Source organism: Plecotus auritus (genome assembly GCF_963455305.1).
Source record: "Plecotus auritus genome assembly, chromosome: X".
Taxonomy (NCBI): domain Eukaryota; kingdom Metazoa; phylum Chordata; class Mammalia; order Chiroptera; family Vespertilionidae; genus Plecotus; species Plecotus auritus.
Window position 1 is genome coordinate 1,249,196 of NC_137784.1, and position 21,193 is coordinate 1,270,388.

The 21,193-nt window shown below is 54.9% G+C and overlaps 1 protein-coding gene across 1 annotated transcript in view; it reads right to left on the minus strand.

Moving 5' to 3' along the window:
- Positions 1–5,803: 5,803 nt before the first annotated feature.
- The window catches only part of MXRA5 (matrix remodeling associated 5), a gene marked incomplete at both ends in the record, with an annotated part of 32,670 nt that continues 17,280 nt past the window's right edge, over positions 5,804–21,193 (minus strand). The window contains 3 exons of the mRNA XM_080652860.1: positions 5,804–7,724; positions 12,581–13,481; positions 16,768–21,193. The exon at positions 16,768–21,193 is cut by the window's right edge and continues 470 nt beyond it. Coding sequence (XP_080508986.1) covers positions 5,804–7,724; positions 12,581–13,481; positions 16,768–21,193 — 7,248 coding nt within the window. The remainder of the gene's footprint in view (positions 7,725–12,580; positions 13,482–16,767) is intronic.

Below are 21,193 nucleotides of genomic sequence, written 5' to 3' on the forward strand. Positions count from 1 at the left end.
GGGGAGGGACCGTGGGAGGGCTCCAGGGCGTGTTCAGCCTGTCTCACTCTGTCCCAATCAGCCAGACCCCAGCAGCAAGCTAACCTACCGGTCAGAGCGTCTGCCCCCTGGTGGTCAGTGCACGTCATAGCGACTGCTCGACTGTCTGCCCCCTGGTGGTCAGTGCACGTCATAGGGAGCGACTGAATGGCCTTAGCATATCATTAGCATATGACGCTCTGATTGGTTGAACGGCCGACTGGTCGACCGGACACTTAGCCTATTGGGCTTTTATTCTATACGATTTCTGACTCTCTTCCCTGTACTGTACCTGGCATCCATGACTATTCTCTCACTGCCCATCTATACGTCTCAATCTCTTCACCTTCTTCACCCAGTTCCCCCAACCCCCCTCCCATCCGGCCACCACCATTCCGCTCTCTGTGTCTACGCATCTGTTTCTGTTTCATCTGTTCATTTATTTTTGTCCTTCAGATCCCACGTCTACGTGAAATCGTAGGGTGTTGGTCTCTCCCTGACTGGCTTGTGGCCCTTAGCATCACGCTCCCCAGGTCCATCCACGCTGTCGCAAATGGTAAGAGACCCTTCTTTTCTAGGACTGAGTAACTATTCCATCCGATGTCTGAACCACATCTCTATGCACTCACCTCTAAATGGGCAATTGGGTTGATTCCGTATCTTGGTTATCGTCTATCTATCTATCTATCTATCTATCTATCTATCTATCTATCATCTATCTATCTATATAAGTCTAAGAGACAGGCTGACTGGCCAGTAGCTATGACGTGCACTGACCACCAGGAGGCAGACGCTCAACGCACAGGCATGGAAACATGGAACAGAGTGATGAATCTCAGAGGGAAGTGGGGGAGGCGGGGAGAAGGGCAGGAAGAGATTAACCAAAGATCTTATATGAAGACTAGAGACCCGGTTGCATGAATTCACGTAGGGGTGGGGTCCCTTGGCCTGGTCTGTGGGGACTGGGCTGAAACTGGCTCTCTGACATCCCCCGAGGGGTCCCAGATTGCAAGAGGGTGCAGGCCAGGCCGGGGGACCCCACTGGTGCACGAATCCGTGCACCGGGCCTCTAGTAATATATATATAAAAGGCTAAGTGACCATCCATCCATCCGTCCATCCGACCGACCGACCGACCAGCCGGTACATATGAACCAGGAGGTCACAGTTCAATTCCCGGTCAGGGCACATGCCCGGGTTGAGGGTTTTGGGGCATACAGGAGGCAGCTGATCAATGATTCTTTCTCATCATTGATGTTTCTCTCTCTCTCTCTCTCTTTCTCTTTCTCTCCCTTCCTCTCTGAAATCAATAAAAATCTATATTTTTTTAAAATCAAGTCTTAAAGGGAGTCCCCCAGTTTGAGTTTTCTTTGGCAGTGAGGACTGGGAACACTCAAAGACAGACAATGGACTGCTAGTGAGGGATTTTGCTTGCGCACACAGATTTAGGAGCACACGTACCAGATGTGACAAGTTGGCCATTTTGGGGGGGAAAATACTACCGTTTAGTTAACGTATGATTAACAAAGCGTAAGGGGACCATATGGGATTCCCATTAATGGTCTCAGAAGGCACACAGGTCCCTATTCTGAGCTCACAGGTTTCAACGCTCCTGTCCTGTAACCCCATCACAAATTACTGAAGTACTTCTCATCGGCTAGGAAAACATTATTTTTTAAATAGGTTTTTATTGATTTTTATTTCCAAAATCCATATGCCCACATTTTTTTTTTATATTGCAGTAAGTTGAATTATAATTTTGTGTCCACAGCAAAAGAGAGAGAGAAACATCCATGATGAGAGAGAATCATGGGTTGGCTGCCTCCCGCACGCCCCCTACTAGGGATGGAGCCCACAACCCGGGCATGTGCCCTGACCGGGAATCGAACCCTGACCTCCTGGTTCATAGGTCGGCACTCAACCACTGAGCCACAGCAGCGTGACTCCTTGTAATGTTATTGTTGGTGGGGATGCAGTTCCTCTCTCCTACCGTCTCTTTCTGCCTGACCATCCACCATCCATCACCATCCATCCAACATCCATCCATCCATCCATCCATCCATCCATCCATCCACCATCCATTTATCCATCCCAAAACCATCCACCATCCATTTATCCATCCAAAAACCATCCACCATCCATCCAAAAACCATCCACCATCCATCACCATCCATCCAACATCCATCCATCCATCCAAAAACCATCCACCATCCATCACCATCCATCCAACATCCATCCATCCCTCCAAAAACCATCCACCATCCATCACCATCCATCCATCCATCCAAAAACCATCCACCATCCATCACCATCCATCCAACATCCATCCATCCATCCATCCAAAAACCATCCACCATCCATCACCATCCATCACCATCCATCCATCCATCCAAAAACCATCCACCATCCATCACCATCCATCCATCCATCCATCCATCCAAAAACCATCCACCATCCATCACCATCCATCCAACATCCATCCATCCATCCATCCAAAAACCATCCACCATCCATCACCATCCATCACCATCCATCCATCCATCCAAAAACCATCCACCATCCATCACCATCCATCCATCCATCCATCCATCCATCCAAAAACCATCCACCATCCATCACCATCCATCCAACATCCATCCATCCCTCCAAAAACCATCCACCATCCATCTTTCCTTCCTTCCTTCCTTCCTTCCTTCCATCCATCCATCCATCCATCCATCCATCCATCCTTCTATCTACGTATCATCTACGACACTGCTTCCCAACTAGGAGTGATTCTGCAACCCCCACCCCCCAAAAGGGAGACACGTGACAATATCAGCAGTCACTTTTCCTTGTCAACCCTAAAGTGGAGGGTGCTGCTGGCATGTATTAGGTGTATATGCCCTAAGGATGCTGCTCAACACCCTACAGGGCACAGCGTGCCCCGTATCTGAGCGTCACAGACCCAGATGTCAGTAGGGTGAGGTTGAGAAACCCTGACCTAACGTGAGACTCTATCATCTATCCGTCTATCATCTATCATCCATCTATCCACCTATCATCTATCTACTATCATCTATCTTTCTATCTATCTATCTCTATCATCTATCTATCTATCATCATCTTTTGTCTATATGTTCATCATTTCTTCCAGCCATTCTTCCATCCATCCATTCATTCTCGTACCCACCCACCCACCCATCCATCCCTCCTCCATCCATCCATCCATTCCTCCATCCATCCATCCATTCCTCCATTCATCCATCCTTCTCTCCATCTATTCATCCATCCATCTATCCATTCACACATCCATCCATCTATCCACCCACCATTCATCTATCTATCCATCCATCCATCCACCCACCCACCCACCCAATCTATCCATCCATCCATCTATCCATCCACACATCCATCCATCCATCCACCCACCCATTCATCCATCCATCCATCACACATCCATCCATCCATCCACCCACCCACCCACCCATCCATCCACCCACACATCCATCCATCCATCCATCCATCCATCTTTCTATCTACTTATCATCTATGGCATTGCTTCTCAACTAGGAGTGATTCTGCACCCCCCCCCCTTCCAAGGGGTACATGTGACAATATCCGCAGCCACTTTTGCCTGTGAAACCTAGAGTAGAGGGTGATGCTGGCATCTAGTAGGTATATATACCCTAAGGATGCTGCTCAGTGACTGGGACAGTCCTCACCACAGCAAACAATCCAGTCCCAAAAGTCACCGTGTTAATGCCGAGAAACCCCGTACGAGCTGAAGGGCTTGTATATGGAGCGTGAATTCCAAGCAGGACTTGTTTCCTATAGATCTGGGTATTCCCAGTGCCCGTCCTAGAACCTGAAAACACAGTCAGGGCTGTCCAATCGATATACTTCCACGGTTCGATTCCCAGTCAGGGCCCACGCCCGGGTTGTGGGCTCGATCCCCAGTGTGGGGCGTGCAGGAGGCAGCGGATGGATGATCCTCTCCCATCACTGATGTTTCCGTCTCTCTCTCCCTCTCCCTTCCTCTCTCTCTCTGAAATCAATACAACTATTGAAAAAGAGAAGAAAAAAAAAAAAAGAAAAGAAAATATCAATGTCGTCATTGCCTGGTGATTGTGAAAAGATCATTTTATTATCCAAACGGACATTGTCTAGACCTTAAAAAAACACACACACAACAAAACACAGTAAAACAAGCATGGAAATACGGGGTGTGCTATTTTCTGAGGGCCCACATTCCCAGGGGAGAGAATGTGTTTCCGGGTTGTTGTTTTTTTTTTCTTTTTTCTGAGAGTCTCTGGGTTTATTCTGTGGGATTATGTGTTAGCTCCCTCCTTCCTTCCTCTCTCCCCCACCCCCACCCCACTGGAGGTCTTAAGATAAACTCCATAAAGTCGGAAATCCGATATCCCCTCCTTCCCCATTGTAGGGCTCCCTGGTACTGAAACATGATCAGGGTGTCTGAATGGGAAGGAAGTCGGGGCAGGGGGCGTGGGGGGGGGGGGGGGGGAGGGATTTTCTTAATTGCATTTCCATGCCTGCTCCAACATCTCCGAGCCTGGTAAAGACCAATAATTTACTCTTTTTAATGAGACAGAAAGGGTTTCATTCTCCTTCTAGCCTCATCGTCGAATTAGAAAGAAAAAAAAAAAAAAAATATATATATATATATATATATATATATATATATATATATATATATATAAAAAGTGAGTTCTGGCGGGGGGGGAAGAGTTCTTTCATATATAAAATGGTAGCTGTATGGTAGCAAAGTTGTACATTTTTAAAAAAATCCTTTTGCCCGGCTGGTGTGGCTCAGTGGTTGAACGTCGACCTATGAACCAGGAGGTCACGGTTGGATTCCCGGTCAAGGGCACATGCCCGGGTTGCGGGCTCCATCCCCAGTAGGGGGCGTGCAGGAGGCAGCCGACCCATGATTCTCTCTCATCATGGATGTTTCTGTCTCTCTCTCCTTTTCCCTTCCTCTCCAAAATCAATATATTTTTTTAAAAAAACCACACAATTATTATTTTTTTTTAATCATTCTGGTTCCAAGCCCTTTTTGGCCAAACTGGCGTTGGGAAGTGACAGACTTCCTAAACTGAAAGACGGGTACGGGTTCTAGAACGTCCTACCGTAAAACTGTGGTGGGTCAACCAGGGGGAGATAATTGGGCGCTGTTCCTATCCGCGGTTCATTTCCAGTGAACGCTCCTCAAACGTCCTACGGACACACGTTGAGGTTTCAGAGCGGCGCTGACCACACAGAAATCTCCCCTTTTCACCCGGGTCCCGTGAAAATGCTGCCGGAGGAGACCGCGTGTACGGTGTCCCGCACACGTGGAAGAAGCTGTACCCTCCTTCCCCGTCTGAACGGCTGCCTACAGGTCAAGGCCACCACAACATGGACACCCAACCTTGGGGGTCCCCGTGGTGTTAGAACTCTAGACTCCCCCTCCTGATAACATTTCCTGTTCCAAGGTCTTAAGTGATGATGGTGGGTCCTCACTCTCCCATCCCTTTTTCTTTTTTTTTTTTAAATATATTTTTATTGACTTTAGAGAGAGAAGATGGGAGAAGGAGAGAGAGAGAGAGAGAGAGATAAACATCAACGATGAGAGAGAACCATGGATCGGCTGCCTCCTGCACTGCTCCCTCCTGGGGATGGGAGCCCGCCCTCCCCGGGCATGTGCCCTTGACCGGGGTGGGAGGGAATCGAGCCGGGGACCCCTTCTGTCCACAAGGCCCACGCCCCATCCACGGAGCCACGCCGGCTCGTGGCCGCGTCCTGTCTCAGTAGACGTGGACGTACGTCGTCTTGGAGTCTGTGCCCAGGATGTTCTTGGCCGTGCACTTGTAGAAACCCGCGTCCCTCTGGGACGTCTGCTGGATGGTGAGGGATCCTTGCGGATGGAGGAACCTGTGTCCATACAGGCGCGCCTGCGTCCCCGCGGTCAGGTGGGATTTGTCGGGGAGCTCCCAGACTATCTGCGCTTTGGGGAGCCCCACGGCCATGCAGTTCATCTTCACGGTGTTGCCTGGCCGGGTGTAGATGACCGGCGTGGGCTCGCTGGTGATCCGAGGCGGATAGGCTATGACGATGACGGGGAAGTTGACCACGGACGCCCCGTACTCGCCGTCCGTCTTGCACACGTAAGTCCCCCTGTCGAAGACCGACGCCTCCCGCACCGTGAGGGTGCCGTTATCCCAAAGGGAAATGCGCCCCCGCGTTTGGATCCCCTGGAGAGACGCCCCGTTGGGCAGCGTCCAGGAGAAGCGGGCCTGGCGACCCCCCGGACGTGTCCCCGGGGGGACGCAGTGGAGATGTAAGGTCTCCCCGTTGATGATGCTCACCAGGTTGTGGTACTGCTTCTTGGCGTCGGGCTTGAGGCCCACCTTGAGGGACACCAGCCGCTCCGTGTGCCCCGCCGCGTTGCTCGCCACGCAGCGGTAGGCGCCCGCGTCCCCCGACGACAGGCCGCTGATGTGCAGCATTCCGTCGCGTTTGTGGAAGAACCTCTGGAGCTGCTGGCCACCGGGGAGCTCCGTCCCGTTGGGCAGGACCCACACCAGCCTGGGGGTCGGGGTGCCCGACGCCGAGCAGTTGAGACTGATGGTGTGGCCGGCCATGGCCGTGATCTTCTCGTTGACCGGGTCGTGGAACCCTGGCTTCTCCAGGGCCTCCAAGACGGTGAGCTGGACCATCATCTTGGCTTCCCCACCTTCGTTTCGCCCGATGCACGTCAGTTGGACCGAATCGCTCTTTCGCAGACTCTTGATGTCCAGCGTGCCATTGCGATGGATGATGACGCGGTTGCCAAAGTAAGGGGCGGGCAGGATCACCCCCTCGGGGAATGCCCATAAGACCTTGGGGGTGGGGATGCCTTGGGCATGGCAGTCGATGAGTTTCCGGCTCCCCGCGGGGGCGATCTCCCGCACCGTGGTCAGGGCGTCGGGGTTCCCGTTAATCTGGGGGGCCTGGACGCGGACTTGAATCCACACCCCTTTGCGGTCCTCCCCGGCGCTGTTGCGCACGACGCACGTGTAGTTGCCGCTGTCGGAGCGCTGGGCTTTCTGGATGAGAAGGGTGCCGTCTTGGTAGATCTGATACTTGTCGGAAGAGCTGGGGATGAGCTTGTTGGTTGGGGACAGCCAGGTCACCTTGGGTGGGGGTTCCCCTTTGGCCTCGCAGGCCACGGTCACCACGTCGCCGTAGGGGACCTGGACCACGGAGTAGGTCTTGTTGCGGATGGCGGGGGGCGCGGTCATGACCTTGACGCGCACCGTCATCTCGTCCTTGCCCAGCTGGTTCTCGGCCACGCACGTGTAGTCCCCTTCCTCGCGCAGGCCCACCTCGTTGAAGTAGAGGGTCCCGTTGTTGAACACCACGTAGCGCTTGGCACGGGCGCCGCTGTCGTCCGACTGCAGGAAGGAGTTGACCAGGCTGCCGTCGGGGAGACTCCAGGAGATCTCGGGGTTCGGGAGGCCCGAGGCCACGCAGTCCACCTTGAGGTCCCCCCCGTACAAGACCCTGTGGTCGTTGGCTTCCTTCTGCTCGATCTTGGCCGGTCTCATGACCACGTTGACCCCCAGGACCACGAAGTCGTCCCCCACCTTGTTGCGGGCCACGCAGAGGTAGTCGCCGGCGTCTTTGTCCGTCACCGAGTTGACCACCAGGGTCCCGTTGGCGAACACCCGGACTCTGGGGTCCAAGCTGAGGGAGAGAGAGAAGAGAAAGGAATGAGGAGACAGGATTCTACAGACGGTAGGTCTCCTGGCTGTGTGACCCTGCCTGGCGTGGCTCAGTGGTTGAGCGTTGACCTACGAACCAGGAGGTCACCGTTTCTCCTTCTTCTTCTTCTTCTTTTTTTTTCTCCTTTATCGATTAAGGTATTACAAATGTTTGCTTATTCCCCCATTGCCCCACCGCCCCCCATCACGCCCTCACCCTCACCCCTTGTTGTCTGCGTCCATTGGTTCGGCTTATGTGCATGCATACAAGTCCTTTGGTTGATCTCTCCGCCTTACCCCCACCCTCCCCTACCTTCCCTCTGAGGTTTGACGGTCTGATCGATGCGTCTCTGTCTCTGGATCTGTTTATGTTGTTCATTATAATCCACCAATGAGTGAGATCATGGGATATTTATCTTTCTCTGACTGGCTTACGTCACTTAGCATAACCTGTGTGTGTGTGTGTTAATCTTCACCCAAAGATATTTTCCCACTGATCTTCTGAGAGAGTGGAAGAGAGAGGGGGAGAGACAGAGAGAAACATCGATGGGAGAGAAACATATGGATGGCTTGCCTACTACACGTGTCCAGGCCAGGGAGGAGCCTGCAACCGAGGAACGTGCCCTTGACCGGAATCGAACCCGGGACCCTTGGGTCTGCAGGCCGATGCTCCATCCTCTGAGCCAAGCCAGTTAAGGCCCAGCCTTTATTTCCATGTCCCAGCCCCCAAAGGTCACTGAATCAGACAGAAAATTACACTTCTAGCCCGGCCAGCGTGGCTCCGTGGTTGAGCGTCAACCTAGGAACCAGGAGGTCACGGTTCGATTCCCCATCAGGGCACATGCTGGGGGCTGTGGGCTCAGTCCCCAGTAGGGGGCGTGCAGGAGGCATCTGATTGATGATGATTCTCTCTCATCATGGATGTTTCTCTCTCTCTCTCTCCCCCTTCCTCTCTGAAATCAATAAGTAACATATTTTCTTTAAAAAAATAATTTTAAAATGTGAAATGCAGTCTGAGCAGTCTGGCCAGGGCAGATTTTATTTTAATGATCAAATCAGGTAAAATGCTACCATCGTAGAGAGAATGAATATGAGCTACCCTCATAAACAGGTGAAGTTCTCCCTGTATGTGGGGGGGGGGGGGGAATGCTTTAGATACCTTTTTTACTCGTTTTGAATATATTTTTATTGGTTCCAGCCGAAAGTGGTTTGGCTCAGTGGATAGAGCGTCAGCCTGTGGACTAAAGGGTCCCGGGTTCGATTCCGGTCAAGGGCATGTACCTTGGTTGCGAGCACATCCCCAGTGGGGGGCATGCAGGAGGCAGCTGATGGATGTTTCTCTCTCATCGATGTTTCTAGCTCTCTATCCCTCTCCCTTCCTCTCTGTAAAAAATCAATATATTAAAAAAAAAAAAAAAGAATAATTGAGTCCTAGCTGGGGTTGCTCAGTGGATAGAGCGTCAGCCTGCAGACTGAAGGGTCCCGGGTTCGATTCCAGGTCAAGGGCACATCCCCAGTAGGGAGTGTGCAGGAGGCAGCTGATGGATGTTTCTCTCTCATCGATGTTTCTAGCTCTCTATCCCTCTCCCTTCCCCTCTGTAAAATATCAATAAAAAATATATATATTTTTTAAAAATATATTTTTATTGGTTCCAGAGAGGAAGAGAGGAGAGAAAGAGAGAGAAACATCAATAATAAGAATGATGGACCGGCTGCCTCCTGCACGCCCCCTACTGGGGATGAAGCCCACAACCCGGGCCTGGGCCCTTGACCGGAATCAAACCTGGGACCCTTTAGCCCACAGGCCGACGCTCTATCCACTGAGCCACACCAGCTAAGGCGAGTGGTCAGTTCTTTCAGATTAAAATGATTAAAATGTAAAATAAAATAAAATAAAATAAAATAAAATAAAATAAAATAAAATAAAACAACATCAGGGTTTCTGGCCCCGATCGCGATCAGAATGAAATGAGCCACTGTAGGCCGTGGTTGTACCCACACACGCCTGCGTGTTTAAATGCTTCCCGTGTGTCTCCCCCGCCAGGCGCCGCTGGCTCCTAAAAACACACGTGGGTTGTTCGATTAACCCTGAACGAGAAAGAGACATAGTCAGATGTGGTCATCGGTGATTTACGGGGAGAGAGAGATACGGGTAGAATGGCTCCGGTGTGGCATTCCTTCATAGTCACTGCTGTCTCAGGCGTGCCAACGCCACCTCCACACACAGCCACACAGCCCTGGCCGGTGTGGCTCCGTGGATAGAATGCGGGCCTGCGGACCGAAGGGTCCCGGGTTCGATTCCGATCAAGGGTCACATGCCCGGGGTTGCGGGCTCGATCCCCAGTAGGGCGTGTGCAGGAGGCAGCCGATCCATGATTCTCTCTCCTCATGGATGTTTTTCTCTCGCTCTCCCTTCTCTCTATGAAATCAATAAAAATGTATTTTTTAAAAAAATTATACAGTGAAAACTATAAATTATTTAAACGAAAGGTATTGGCCCTGGTCAGTGTGGTTCAGTGGTTACAGAGGTGATCAGAGGTCCAGGGTGTTTGATTCTGATCAAGGGCCATGCCGGACCCTGGTCAGGTCAGGTGGGAGGCAACCAATCCATGTGTCTCCCTCACATCGATGTTTCTCTCTCTCACCCCCTTCTCCCTCCTCTCCACTCTCTAAAAAATCAATGGGAAAAATATCCTCGGGTTAACACACACGAGAGAGAGAGAGAGAGAGAGAGAGAGAGAGAGAGAGAGAGAGAGAACTCCTATGTGGGGCTGGCCAAACAGGCACTCTAGCTTATAAAGACCAGACATCATTGTGTGAAAAACTCATGTCCCCCCCAGAACCAGCGCACACGCGGAGCCAGACCTGTGCGCCTTCATCCTGCCCAAGGACACCCCAAGACCTGCCCCGCATGGGACTGTCTCCATCCGCGAAAGGAGAGGCGGGCGCAGAGCGCAATGGTGGATGAATGGATGGCATGCAGGAGCGCAATGGTGGATGGATGGATGGATGGATGGATGGATGGATGGATGGATGGCACGCAGGAGCGCAATGGTGGATGGATGGATGGATGGATGGATGGATGGATGGATGGATGGATGGCACGCAGGAGCGCAATGGTGGATGGATGAATGGCTCACAGGAGCGCAATGGTGGATGGATGGATGAATGGCTCACAGGAACGCAATGGTGGATGGATGGATGGATGGTGCGCAGGAGTGCAATGGTGGATGGATAGATAGATGGCTCACAGGAGTGCAATGGTAGATGGATGTTTGGCACACAGGAGCGAATGGTAGATGGATAAATGGTGCGTAGGAGTGCAATGGTAGATGGATGGATGGCTCACAGGAGCAAATGGTAGATGGATAAATGGTGCGTAGGAGTGCAATCGTAGATGGATGGATGGATGGTGCGCAGGAGTGCAATGGTAGATGGATGGATGGCTCACAGGAGCGAATGGTAGATGGATGTTTGGCTCACAGGAGCGAATGGTAGATGGATGTTTGGCTCACAGGAGCGAATGGTAGATGGATGTTTGGCTCACAGGAGCGAATGGTAGATGGATAAATGGTGCGTAGGAGTGCAATGGTGGATGGATGGATGGATGGCTCACAGGAGCGCAATGGTAGATGGATAGATGGCTCACAGGAGCGAATGGTAGATGGATGTTTGGCTCACAGGAGCGAATGGTAGATGGATGTTTGGCTCACAGGAGCGAATGGTAGATGGATAAATGGTGCGTAGGAGTGCAATGGTGGATGGATGGATGGATGGCTCACAGGAGCGCAATGGTAGATGGATAGATGGCTCACAGGAGCGAATGGTAGATGGATGTTTGGCTCACAGGAGCGAATGGTAGATGGATGTTTGGCTCACAGGAGCGAATGGTAGATGGATAAATGGTGCGTAGGAGTGCAATGGTGGATGGATGGATGGATGGCTCACAGGAGCGCAATGGTAGATGGATAGATGGCTCACAGGAGCGAATGGTAGATGGATAGATGGCTCACAGGAGCGAATGGTAGATGGATGTTTGGCTCACAGGAGCGAATGGTAGATGGATAAATGGTGCGTAGGAGTGCAATGGTGGATGGATGGATGGATGGCTCACAGGAGCGCAATGGTAGATGGATAGATGGCTCACAGGAGCGAATGGTAGATGGATGTTTGGCTCACAGGAGCGAATGGTAGATGGATGTTTGGCTCACAGGAGCGAATGGTAGATGGATGTTTGGCTCACAGGAGCGAATGGTAGATGGATAAATGGTGCGTAGGAGTGCAATGGTGGATGGATGGATGGATGGCTCACAGGAGTGCAATGGTAGATGGATGGATGGCTCACAGGAGCGAATGGTAGATGGATAGATGGCTCACAGGAGTGCAATGGTAGATGGATGTTTGGCTCACAGGAGCGAATGGTAGATGGATGTTTGGCTCACAGGAGTGCAATGGTAGATGGATGTTTGGCTCACAGGAGTGCAATGGTAGATGGATGGATGGCTCACAGGAGCGAATGGTAGATGGATAAATGGTGCGTAGGAGTGCAATGGTAGATGGATGGATGGTGGGCAGGAGCGCGATGGTAGATGACTGGATGACACGCAAGAGCACAATGGTGGATGGATGGATGGCTCACAGGGGCGCAATGGTGGATGAATGGCTCACAGGGGCGCAATGGTGGATGAATGGCTCACAGGGGCGCAATGGTGGATGAATGGCTCACAGGGGCGTAATGGTGGATGAATGGCTCACAGGGGCGCAATGGTGGATGAATGGCTCACAGGGGCGCAATGGTGGATGGATGGATGGAGCGCCAGGAGCCAGGGGCGCACGCACCTGAAGAAGGTGTCGATCATCTGCTTGGAGGGCATCCTCCAGAGGATGCGCGGCCAGGGGTCCCCCGAGGCGCTGCAGTCCAGCCGGAGGGTCCCCCCGTACTGCACGTCGGTCCTCTGCGGGGACGTGCCCGTGATGCGCGCGTTGGCGGCCGCGCGCCGCACCGTCAGCGCCACCGCCCTGCGCGCGGAGCCCACCAGGTTGGCGGCCACGCACTCGTAGCGCCCGCTGTCCTTGGGCGCCAGGTTCCGGATGTAGAGGGTCCCGTTGGGGAAGACGAACAGGTTTCCCCGGAGGAACTGCGAGGGGCGGATGTGGGTACCATCCGGGAGCCCCCAGCGCACGGTGGGCGGGGGCGCGGCCTTGGCGCTGCAGTGGATGTGGATGCTGAGGCCGGGGGGCAGCGAGATGTTCTCCCACTTTTCCTGGTGGATCACGGGGGGCAGGGCGGCCACGTGGAGGCGGATGGCCAGGCTGTCCGCGCCGGCCGCGTTGCTGGCCACGCACTGGTACACGCCCCGGTCGGCGAAGGACGCGTCTTTGATGGACAGGGTGCGGTTCTCGTGCAGGGTGACGCGGCCCTCGACGGGGGACACGCTGTGCCACACCCTGCGGTCGGGGAAGATCCAGGAGATCTGGGGCGCGGGGGTGCCCTTGGCGAGGCACTCCATGGCGATGGTGTCCCCCAGGTAGACCGTGACGTCCTGGTAGTGAGAGGCGGCGATCTGGGGCTGCTGGACAGAGACGGACAGCAGGACCGCCCGCCGGTCCACCCCGTGCAGGTTCTGGGCGGTGCACACGTACTGGCCCCGGTCCTGGACCTGGACCTGGTGGATGACGAAGGTTCCGTTCTTGAGGACTTGGAATCGATGGACGCGGGTGTTGGGGGTCATGAGGGCGCCTGGAAGGCAAACAGCAGGGGCTGTGAGACTCCAGAGAAACGTCCCCCTTTTTAGAAAAAAAAAAAAAAAAATTTTTTTTTTTTTTTTATTGATTGCAGAGAGGAAGGAAGAGGGAGAGAGAGAGAGAGAGAGAGAGAGAAACATCCATGAGGAGAGAGAATCATGGATCGGCGGCCTCCCGCATGCCCCTTGCTGGGAATTGCAATTTTGTTTATTTTGTTTGTTTTTAAAGATGATAGATGCCCTAACCGGTTTGGCTCAGTGGATAGAGCGTCAGCCTGCGGACTGAAAGGTCCCAGGTTTGATTCCGGTCAAGGGCATGTACCTTGGTTGCAGGCACATCCCCAGTGGGAGGTGTGCAGGAGGCAGCTGATCGATGTTTCTCTCTCATCGATGTTTCTAACTCTCTATCCCTCTCCCTTCCTCTCTGTAAAAAAGCAATAAAATATATTTAAAAAAAATGATAGAAATGAAAGTTTGAGGTCAGGTAGTGAATTTTTTTGACAATCAAATCATATACCTATATTTATTTTTAAAATGTATTGTTATTGATTGCAGAGAGGAAGGGAGAGGGAGAGACAGAAACATCCATGAGGAGAGAGAATCATGGATTGGCTGGGGGGGGGGGGGGGGAGGAGGGGATCGAGCCCACAACCAAGATATATGCCCTTGACCGGAATCGAACCCGGGACCCTTTACTCCACGGGCCGACGCTCTATCCACTGAGCCACACCGGTTAGTGGATTTTTTTTCCCTTTCTTTTTCTATTAAATATACACGGAGTGGCCAGATGAGGATGATCTCTGAACGCATCATCATCGGGCCACTCCGTGTCGATCCTATAGAATAAAAGGCTAATAGGCAAATGGTCCCCTCGACCAGGAGTTAGACCAGCAGGCAGGCCGGCCAACCGCCCATGTCCCCTCCCCCTGGCCAGGCTGGCCGGACCCCACCCATGCATTATGCATTATATATATATATATATATATATATATATATATATATATATATACACACACACACACACACACACACTGAGTGGCCAGATTATTATGTGTTCAGAGATCATCATCATCTGGCCACTCCATGTATTTGTATTATTACAAGTATGTGCCCTTACCGGGAATCGAACCCTGACCTCTTGATTCATGGGTCGATGCTTAACCACGGAGCCACATCAACCGGTCAGATTTTTTTTTTTTAATGTATTTTTCTTGATTTTAGAGAGGAAGGGAGAGAGAGAGAGAGAGAGAGAGAGAGAGAGAGAGAGACATCCATGATGAGAGAGAATCATGGATCGCCTGCCTCCTGCACACCCCCTACTGGGGATCGAGCCCGCGATCCGGCCATGTGCCCTTGACCGGGAATCGAACCCTGACCTCCTGGTTCATAGGTCGATGCTTCACCACTGAGCCAGGCCGGCCAGGCTGCCCCAGCACCATCGAAAAAAGATTTCCAGATATGCCCAGTTTTCACACAAGAAAGTAGCCGATTCCTCTAAGTTCCCATAAATGGCCTGACGCTTTTTTTTTTTTTATGGTCATTGAGAATGACTGTGCAAATATGTTTCACGTGTGTGTGCATGTGTGTGTGAGTGTGCGTGTAAAATACACATCCAAGAGTAAGTACATATAACACTGCCACAGCAGAAAGGACATTAAAACGACCTCACCCCTGTCAGAATGGCTACCACCCACAAATCAACGAATGACAAGGGCTGGCGAGGAGGCGGAGAGAAGGGAACCCTCGTGCCCTGCTGGTGGGAATGCAGACGGGGGGGGGGGGCAGCCACTGTGGAGAACAGGATGGAGTTTCCTCAAAAAAAAAAAACTAAAAATGGAACTCCCATTTTTTGACCCAATGATCCCACTTCTAGGAATATATCCCAAGAAACCAGAAACGCCCATCAGGCCCTCACCGGTGTGGCTCAGTGGATAGAGCGTCGGCCTGCGGACTGAAGGGTCCCGGGTTCGATTCTGGTCAAGGGCATGGACCTTGGTTGCGGGCACATCCCCAGGTGGGGGTGTGCAGGAGGCAGCTGATGGATGTTTCTCTCGCATCGATGTTTCTAACTCTCTATCCCTCTCTCTTCCTCTCTGTAAAAATCTATAAAATATATTTAAAGAAAAAAAAAAAAGAAAGAAAGGCCCATCAGAAAGGATATAGGCACCCTTGTGTTCATAGCAGCACCATTCACCATCGCTAAGGTTTGGAAACAGCCCAAGTGCCCATCAGCAGACGAGTGGCTGTCTGTCCCTCTCTCTTCCACTCTCCCTAAAAATACATTTAGCCCGGGCAGCGTGGCTCAGTGGTCGAGCGTCAACCTATGAACCAGGAGGTCACGGTTCGATTCCCGGTCAAGGGCACATGCCCAGGTTGTGGGCTCCATCCCCAGTAGGGGGCGTGCAGGAGGCAGTCAATCCATGATTCTCTCCCAACATTGATGTTTCTATCTCTCTCTTCCTTCCTTTCTGAAATCAATAAAAGTATATTTAGCCAGGCCAGTGTGGCTCAGTAGTTGAGCATCGACCTATGAACCAGGAGGTCACGGTCCGATTCCCAGTCAAGGACACAGGCCCGGCGTTGTGGGCTCCATCCCCAGCGGGGGGCGTGCAGGAGGCAGCTGGTCCATGATTCTCTCTCCTCATGGATGTTTCTCTCTCTCTCTCTGCCTCTCCCTTCCTCTCTCTGAAATCAATAAAAATATATTTTTTAAAAAAAGAGCCCTAGCTGGTTTGGCTCAGTGCATCGACCTGCAGACGGAAGGGTCCCGGGTTCGATTCCCGGTCAAGGGCACATGCCCGGGTTGTGGGCTCCATCCCCAGTAGGGGGCGTGCAGGAGGCAGCCGATCCATGATTCTCTCTCATCATTGTTGTTTCTCTCTCTCTCTCTCTCTCTCTCTCTCTCTCTCTCTCTGCCATCCTCTCTGAAATCAATCAATGTATCTATATATATAAAAGGTTAAGTGACTGACCGACCGTCTGACCGTCCGCCCGGTAGCTATGAAGTGCACTGACCACCAGGGGGCAGACGCTCAACACAGGGTTGAGCAGCTGTGGTTCTCGGGTGACGCACCCCAGAACCAGAGAGGAGGGAGCCCGATCCCGGGGCGCGTCACCCGAGAACCGCCCTCTCTCAATCCGGGACCCCTTGGGGGATGTCGGAGAGCCGGTTTCGGCCCGATCCCCACAGGCCAGGCCGAGGGACCCCACCGGTCACGAATCCATGCACCGGGCCTCTAGTAAAGAATTTTTTTTTTAAATGCAGACGCTTCAACGCCCTACCTGTAGAAACCTTGGTCCAGGTGATAAAAGGCTTGGGTTTCCCCGTGGCCTCGCACGGGATCACGACGTCGGTCTCGGCCGCGACGGTCACGGTCTGTGGAGATTTGGTGATAATCTGCGGCGCTTCCCCAAGGCTCCAGTACTTGGACGCCGGCAGTCCCCCGGCGGAGAAGAGCTTGGAGCCGCTCGGATGGGGTCTTCCGGAAGGAGAGCCAGGGGATGTCATGAAGGGGACGGCGCTCCGGGTGGGGTAGACCACAGGGATGTTCTGGATGTTGGCGGAGGGCGGGGACACGGTCCTGGGACGGGGCAGTGACGGTGGGGCGGGCGGGCCGAAGTCGACGTGGGTGATGGTTTGAGTATGGATCCGATTGTAGGCGCTTGGGTTGACTGCTCTGTCTCTCATCCCTGGGGAGGGAGAGGTCGGGAACCGGGTCTTCGGGGTCACGCCCAACTGCGGGAAAGAGACGGTCCTATTGGAGAAGAACGGGAATCTCGTGTTGGAGTAATGAGGAACTCTCGCGCTGCCCACGGGATCTCTTAGATCGGGGATGCTGTTGTACCCAAACACCTTGGAGTGGCCCTGGAATGGGTCCGTCTTGTGGTTCGTGAACCTGTGAGGTCTGGACGTAGGCCACGGGTCAACGGCGGTCGGGCGGGAGAACGTTGGCGTCGTCAAGGGCTTGTTGTCCCACAAAACCCTCCAAGGGTACGCCGTGATGCCCGGCTTGTTGGTCCCGTGACGAGGGGGCTGGAACGTCACGGCGTATCGGAAGGGGCTCTGGGTGGTCCCATGGGGTGGCCTCATCGTCCCTCTCGGCGGGACAGGTGGGCCGGGGACTCTGGCCGGTTGGGATGGGAGGACTTGGACTCTCCCGTCCGGGGGGTGGTGACCATCGGGGCCAAGTAGGAAGTGTCTCGTCGCCTCGTGCTTCGGCGTGACGTGGAAGTCATCGTCCTCGGGGGAAGGGGTGGATAATTCATTTCCTCGCCACCACGTCGGCTGCGTCTCCTCTCCCTTCTTCGCGGGGGCAGTTTGGGTGTGGGGGGCCCCCACGGAATTGAAGAAGACGTCGTCCTTGGAATCCGTCGACACTGGAGATGGCCGGCTTGACGTGAGATGGGCGGGCTCCGTGGTGGTTGGTTCCAGAGCCGTGAGACGGGTGGGTGGGAATGGGGTCGCTGACTCCTCCATGGGGGCCCGAGTGAGAACGTGAGGATCCCGACCATGGGCGGTGGATCCGGCCCGACGTGAAGATGCCGCTACATCCGTGCTCCGCGTAGTAGAAGCAACAACGTCTTCTCGTGTAGAGAGCGCCACGGAAGGGGGGACATCAGAGGGCAGATCGGGGTCCCCCGACTCTTGGGGCAAGATTGACGAGGGCGTTAGGGTCTCCAAAGCGGGGGTCACGGGGGTGTCCGTCTGCAGACCCCCAGGCTGGGCCGTCCTCGGTGGACCCCAGCTTTCCGTTCCTGGGAAGCTAGAAGGACGCGATTCTTTCTTAATTTCTCGCGCGGTGGAGACCTCGAAGCCGGAAGGTGACGTGACGTCGATGACGGACTCACGTATGTTGTCATGGATGTTGGAGACACGCGAAGTCTCCGTTTCTTCTCCATCTGATACGGGAGTGTGTGTGGCTGGCGTTGTCTCTGGGGATGTCCCACGAGACGCATGCATTTTTGGGGGGGTGGTCCTATATTCTGCCGCTCTCATGGTCTCGTGGGGGCCCCCGATTCTCTGGGAGACGGTTGTAGATACAAGGGCCGTTTCCGGACGGGGAGCAGTGGCACCCGTGGGCGTCTTTTCCAAAGGAATGGGCTTGGTCGCCGATGCCGGAGAGCTCGCTGTGGGGGTGCCATACCGGTGTTTGTTCGGCCTCCTACCGTGCTTCCTCCGTGGGGGCCCCTTGGTCACGGGCTCCGCGTGTGTCTCCACGTCCACCCGTTTGGGGATCCCAACCGTCCCCTCCCCCCAAGAGGTCGGCACCCGCAAACCATCCACTCGCTCGGGGGTCACTGCTTCGGGTTCTGGAGTGGGTCCGGCCGAGAAGGTCCCCGTGGGGGCGAACGTCGTGGGTGGCGTGGGTTTATGCCGGTGTCGGAACCTGTGGGGCCGTAACCTCCTCCTTCCGTGGGGCCTTTTTCGGGAAGGGGGAATGGTGGTGGTGGCGGTGGGCGCGGATGCCAAGGTGGCCTTTGGGGTGGGTGCCACTGTACCTACTTCGACGGTGTACTTGTCAACTAGAGAACCAAGCCACGTGGTAGGTTCAAGGGATTCAACGCCCTGACGCTTGGTCTCGGGTCTTCGGGAGCTCGTGGCCACCCTCCCCGGCGTAACTCCTTCCGGAAGCTTCCTCGAGTCCTTCTCTGTGCCCTTTCTGATCCATGGGTTGCCCGGAGTGCTGAAACCATTGTTCACGACGTGGGGGTTAGCATCGGGTCCTCCTTCTCCGTGTCCTTGGGTTGGGAGAGCGCCGGGCAGCTCTGAGGTCCCGGAGTCGACCACGGACCAGGTGGGTGTTGGAGTGAGACGTCGGGACCCCTGTTCTTCCATCTTCTCCTCCTCCGATGGTGAAGGAATCTCCAACTCTGGGTCCCCGGAGGGCACGGGGTCCGATTCGCCCCAGGAGGTGGCCGCCGAGGGAGACTCACGCTCACGGGTTGTAGGCTGGGGCATGGGCCCAACGTCTACCGCCGACCAGTCCTCCGTGGCGACGTTGGGGCCGCCGTCTCCGGTAGACCAGTGGTCCGTGGGGACGTGTTCGCCGGCGGGCTCCTCGTAGGTCGGGTCCAGGATCTGTGGCGTCGACGATTCGTAAGGCACATCCGACGGCCCTGGGGTGGCTACGGCCCACTGGGAGTCAACGCCCATCCGAGATAGACCCCGGGTCTTTTCAGAAAACTCAGCATCATTGTCCTCGTCGTCGTCGACGGATTCCTGCGGATTGGAGCTGGCCGCTGTGTCTCCAGCCGTAAGGACGCCAGCCTGGCCTCGGTCTAGGCTCCCGGTGGCGGACGCGGTACTGGGAACGGGCTCGTCCTCCCCAAATGACAGAGCATCCGCCGAGAACTCCTCGGCGCTGGCTGTCGTCTGAGCCGCCGGGGACATCGAGGGAGGAGACGCGACGGGACGGGCGGGTGTGACGTCGGCACCCTTGGCCGGCGCCGTGGTCGTCTCCACGGCGGCCTCGGGCCCGTCCGTCCCCTTGGGGAGATTTCTCCCGCGGACTCGGGCTAGGATATCGGCCCAGTGGTCCGGGTTGATCTGCTTGCTGGCCACGTTGACCCTCCGTCTGGACTCGAAGACCCTGCGGCCCTCGGCGACGTTGGTCTCCGGTTCTTTCTCGGCATTCCTCCAGGGTTTCAGCTTCCTTCGCCCCTTCTTGGTCTTGGGGTCCTCCTGGGCGTGGAGGGACACCTTCTGGTCCTTGGAATGCAGGACTCTCCTCGAGGGGACGACTTCCTCGCCGGCGCCTGAGCCCCCTTCGTCCTCGACAACATCTCCTCTGGGTCTGGAGAGGGCCTTCCCCCCGGGGTGTCGGCCCCTTTTGGATGCTCTGCCCGATCCTTTCCGGCTCACGGTGACCCCCACCGTGAGCTGATCCGCCCCTTGCTGGTTGACGGCGACGCATCGGTAATAGCCTCCGTCGCCGACCTGGACCTCGGGGATGGAGAGCGTCCCGTTGGGCAGGACGTAGGCGCGGGACGTGTTGGCCAACTCGTGGACGACCCTGTGGTTGGGAAGAATCCAGCTGAGCTGGGCTTCGGGAATGGCCAGGGCCCGGCAAGGCAGCGTCAGGGGCTCCCCCGGGTTCTTGGGAACGGTCACCGCGTGTCCGTCCGTGGGCCGCGCCGTCCGAGGCTGCACGAGGACCCTGTACGCCAGGCGGTCCGTCTCGTCCGTCACCCGGGCCACGCACTGGTACACGCCCGAGTCGGCCCGCTCCGTCGACTTGATCCTCAGCCAGCCGCTGGTCAGGATGGAGAACTTGCCGTCCGGGTCCCGCGTGGGGGCCGTCAGCACCGAGCCGTCGGGGAGCACCCAGGAGATGGACGGGCTCTCGGACGCCTTCACGTTGCAGCTGAGCTGGCACGGGAAGCCCTCGAGGACCGTCTGGGCTCTCTGCACGTCACGTCCGGGCTCGATCATGACCCAGCTCCGGCCGCGAGACCGCCCCGCGTCCCCGCCGGACGTCGTCAACGAGAAACGAGATTGGTACGACAGGAAGACCTTCTTGGACGTGCTTTGACGGCGGTTGAACTGCAGGTGGACGCACGGCTGCAGGACCCAGGCGGGCTGGGCCAGGACGCGGGCCCGGACGCCTGTGTAGTAGAGGGCGTCGGCGTCGGCGTCTTGCCTGTACTGGTAGGCGACCCCTCCGGGGTCTCGGGCGACCTCGGACCCGCGGTGCAGCGTCACAGGCAC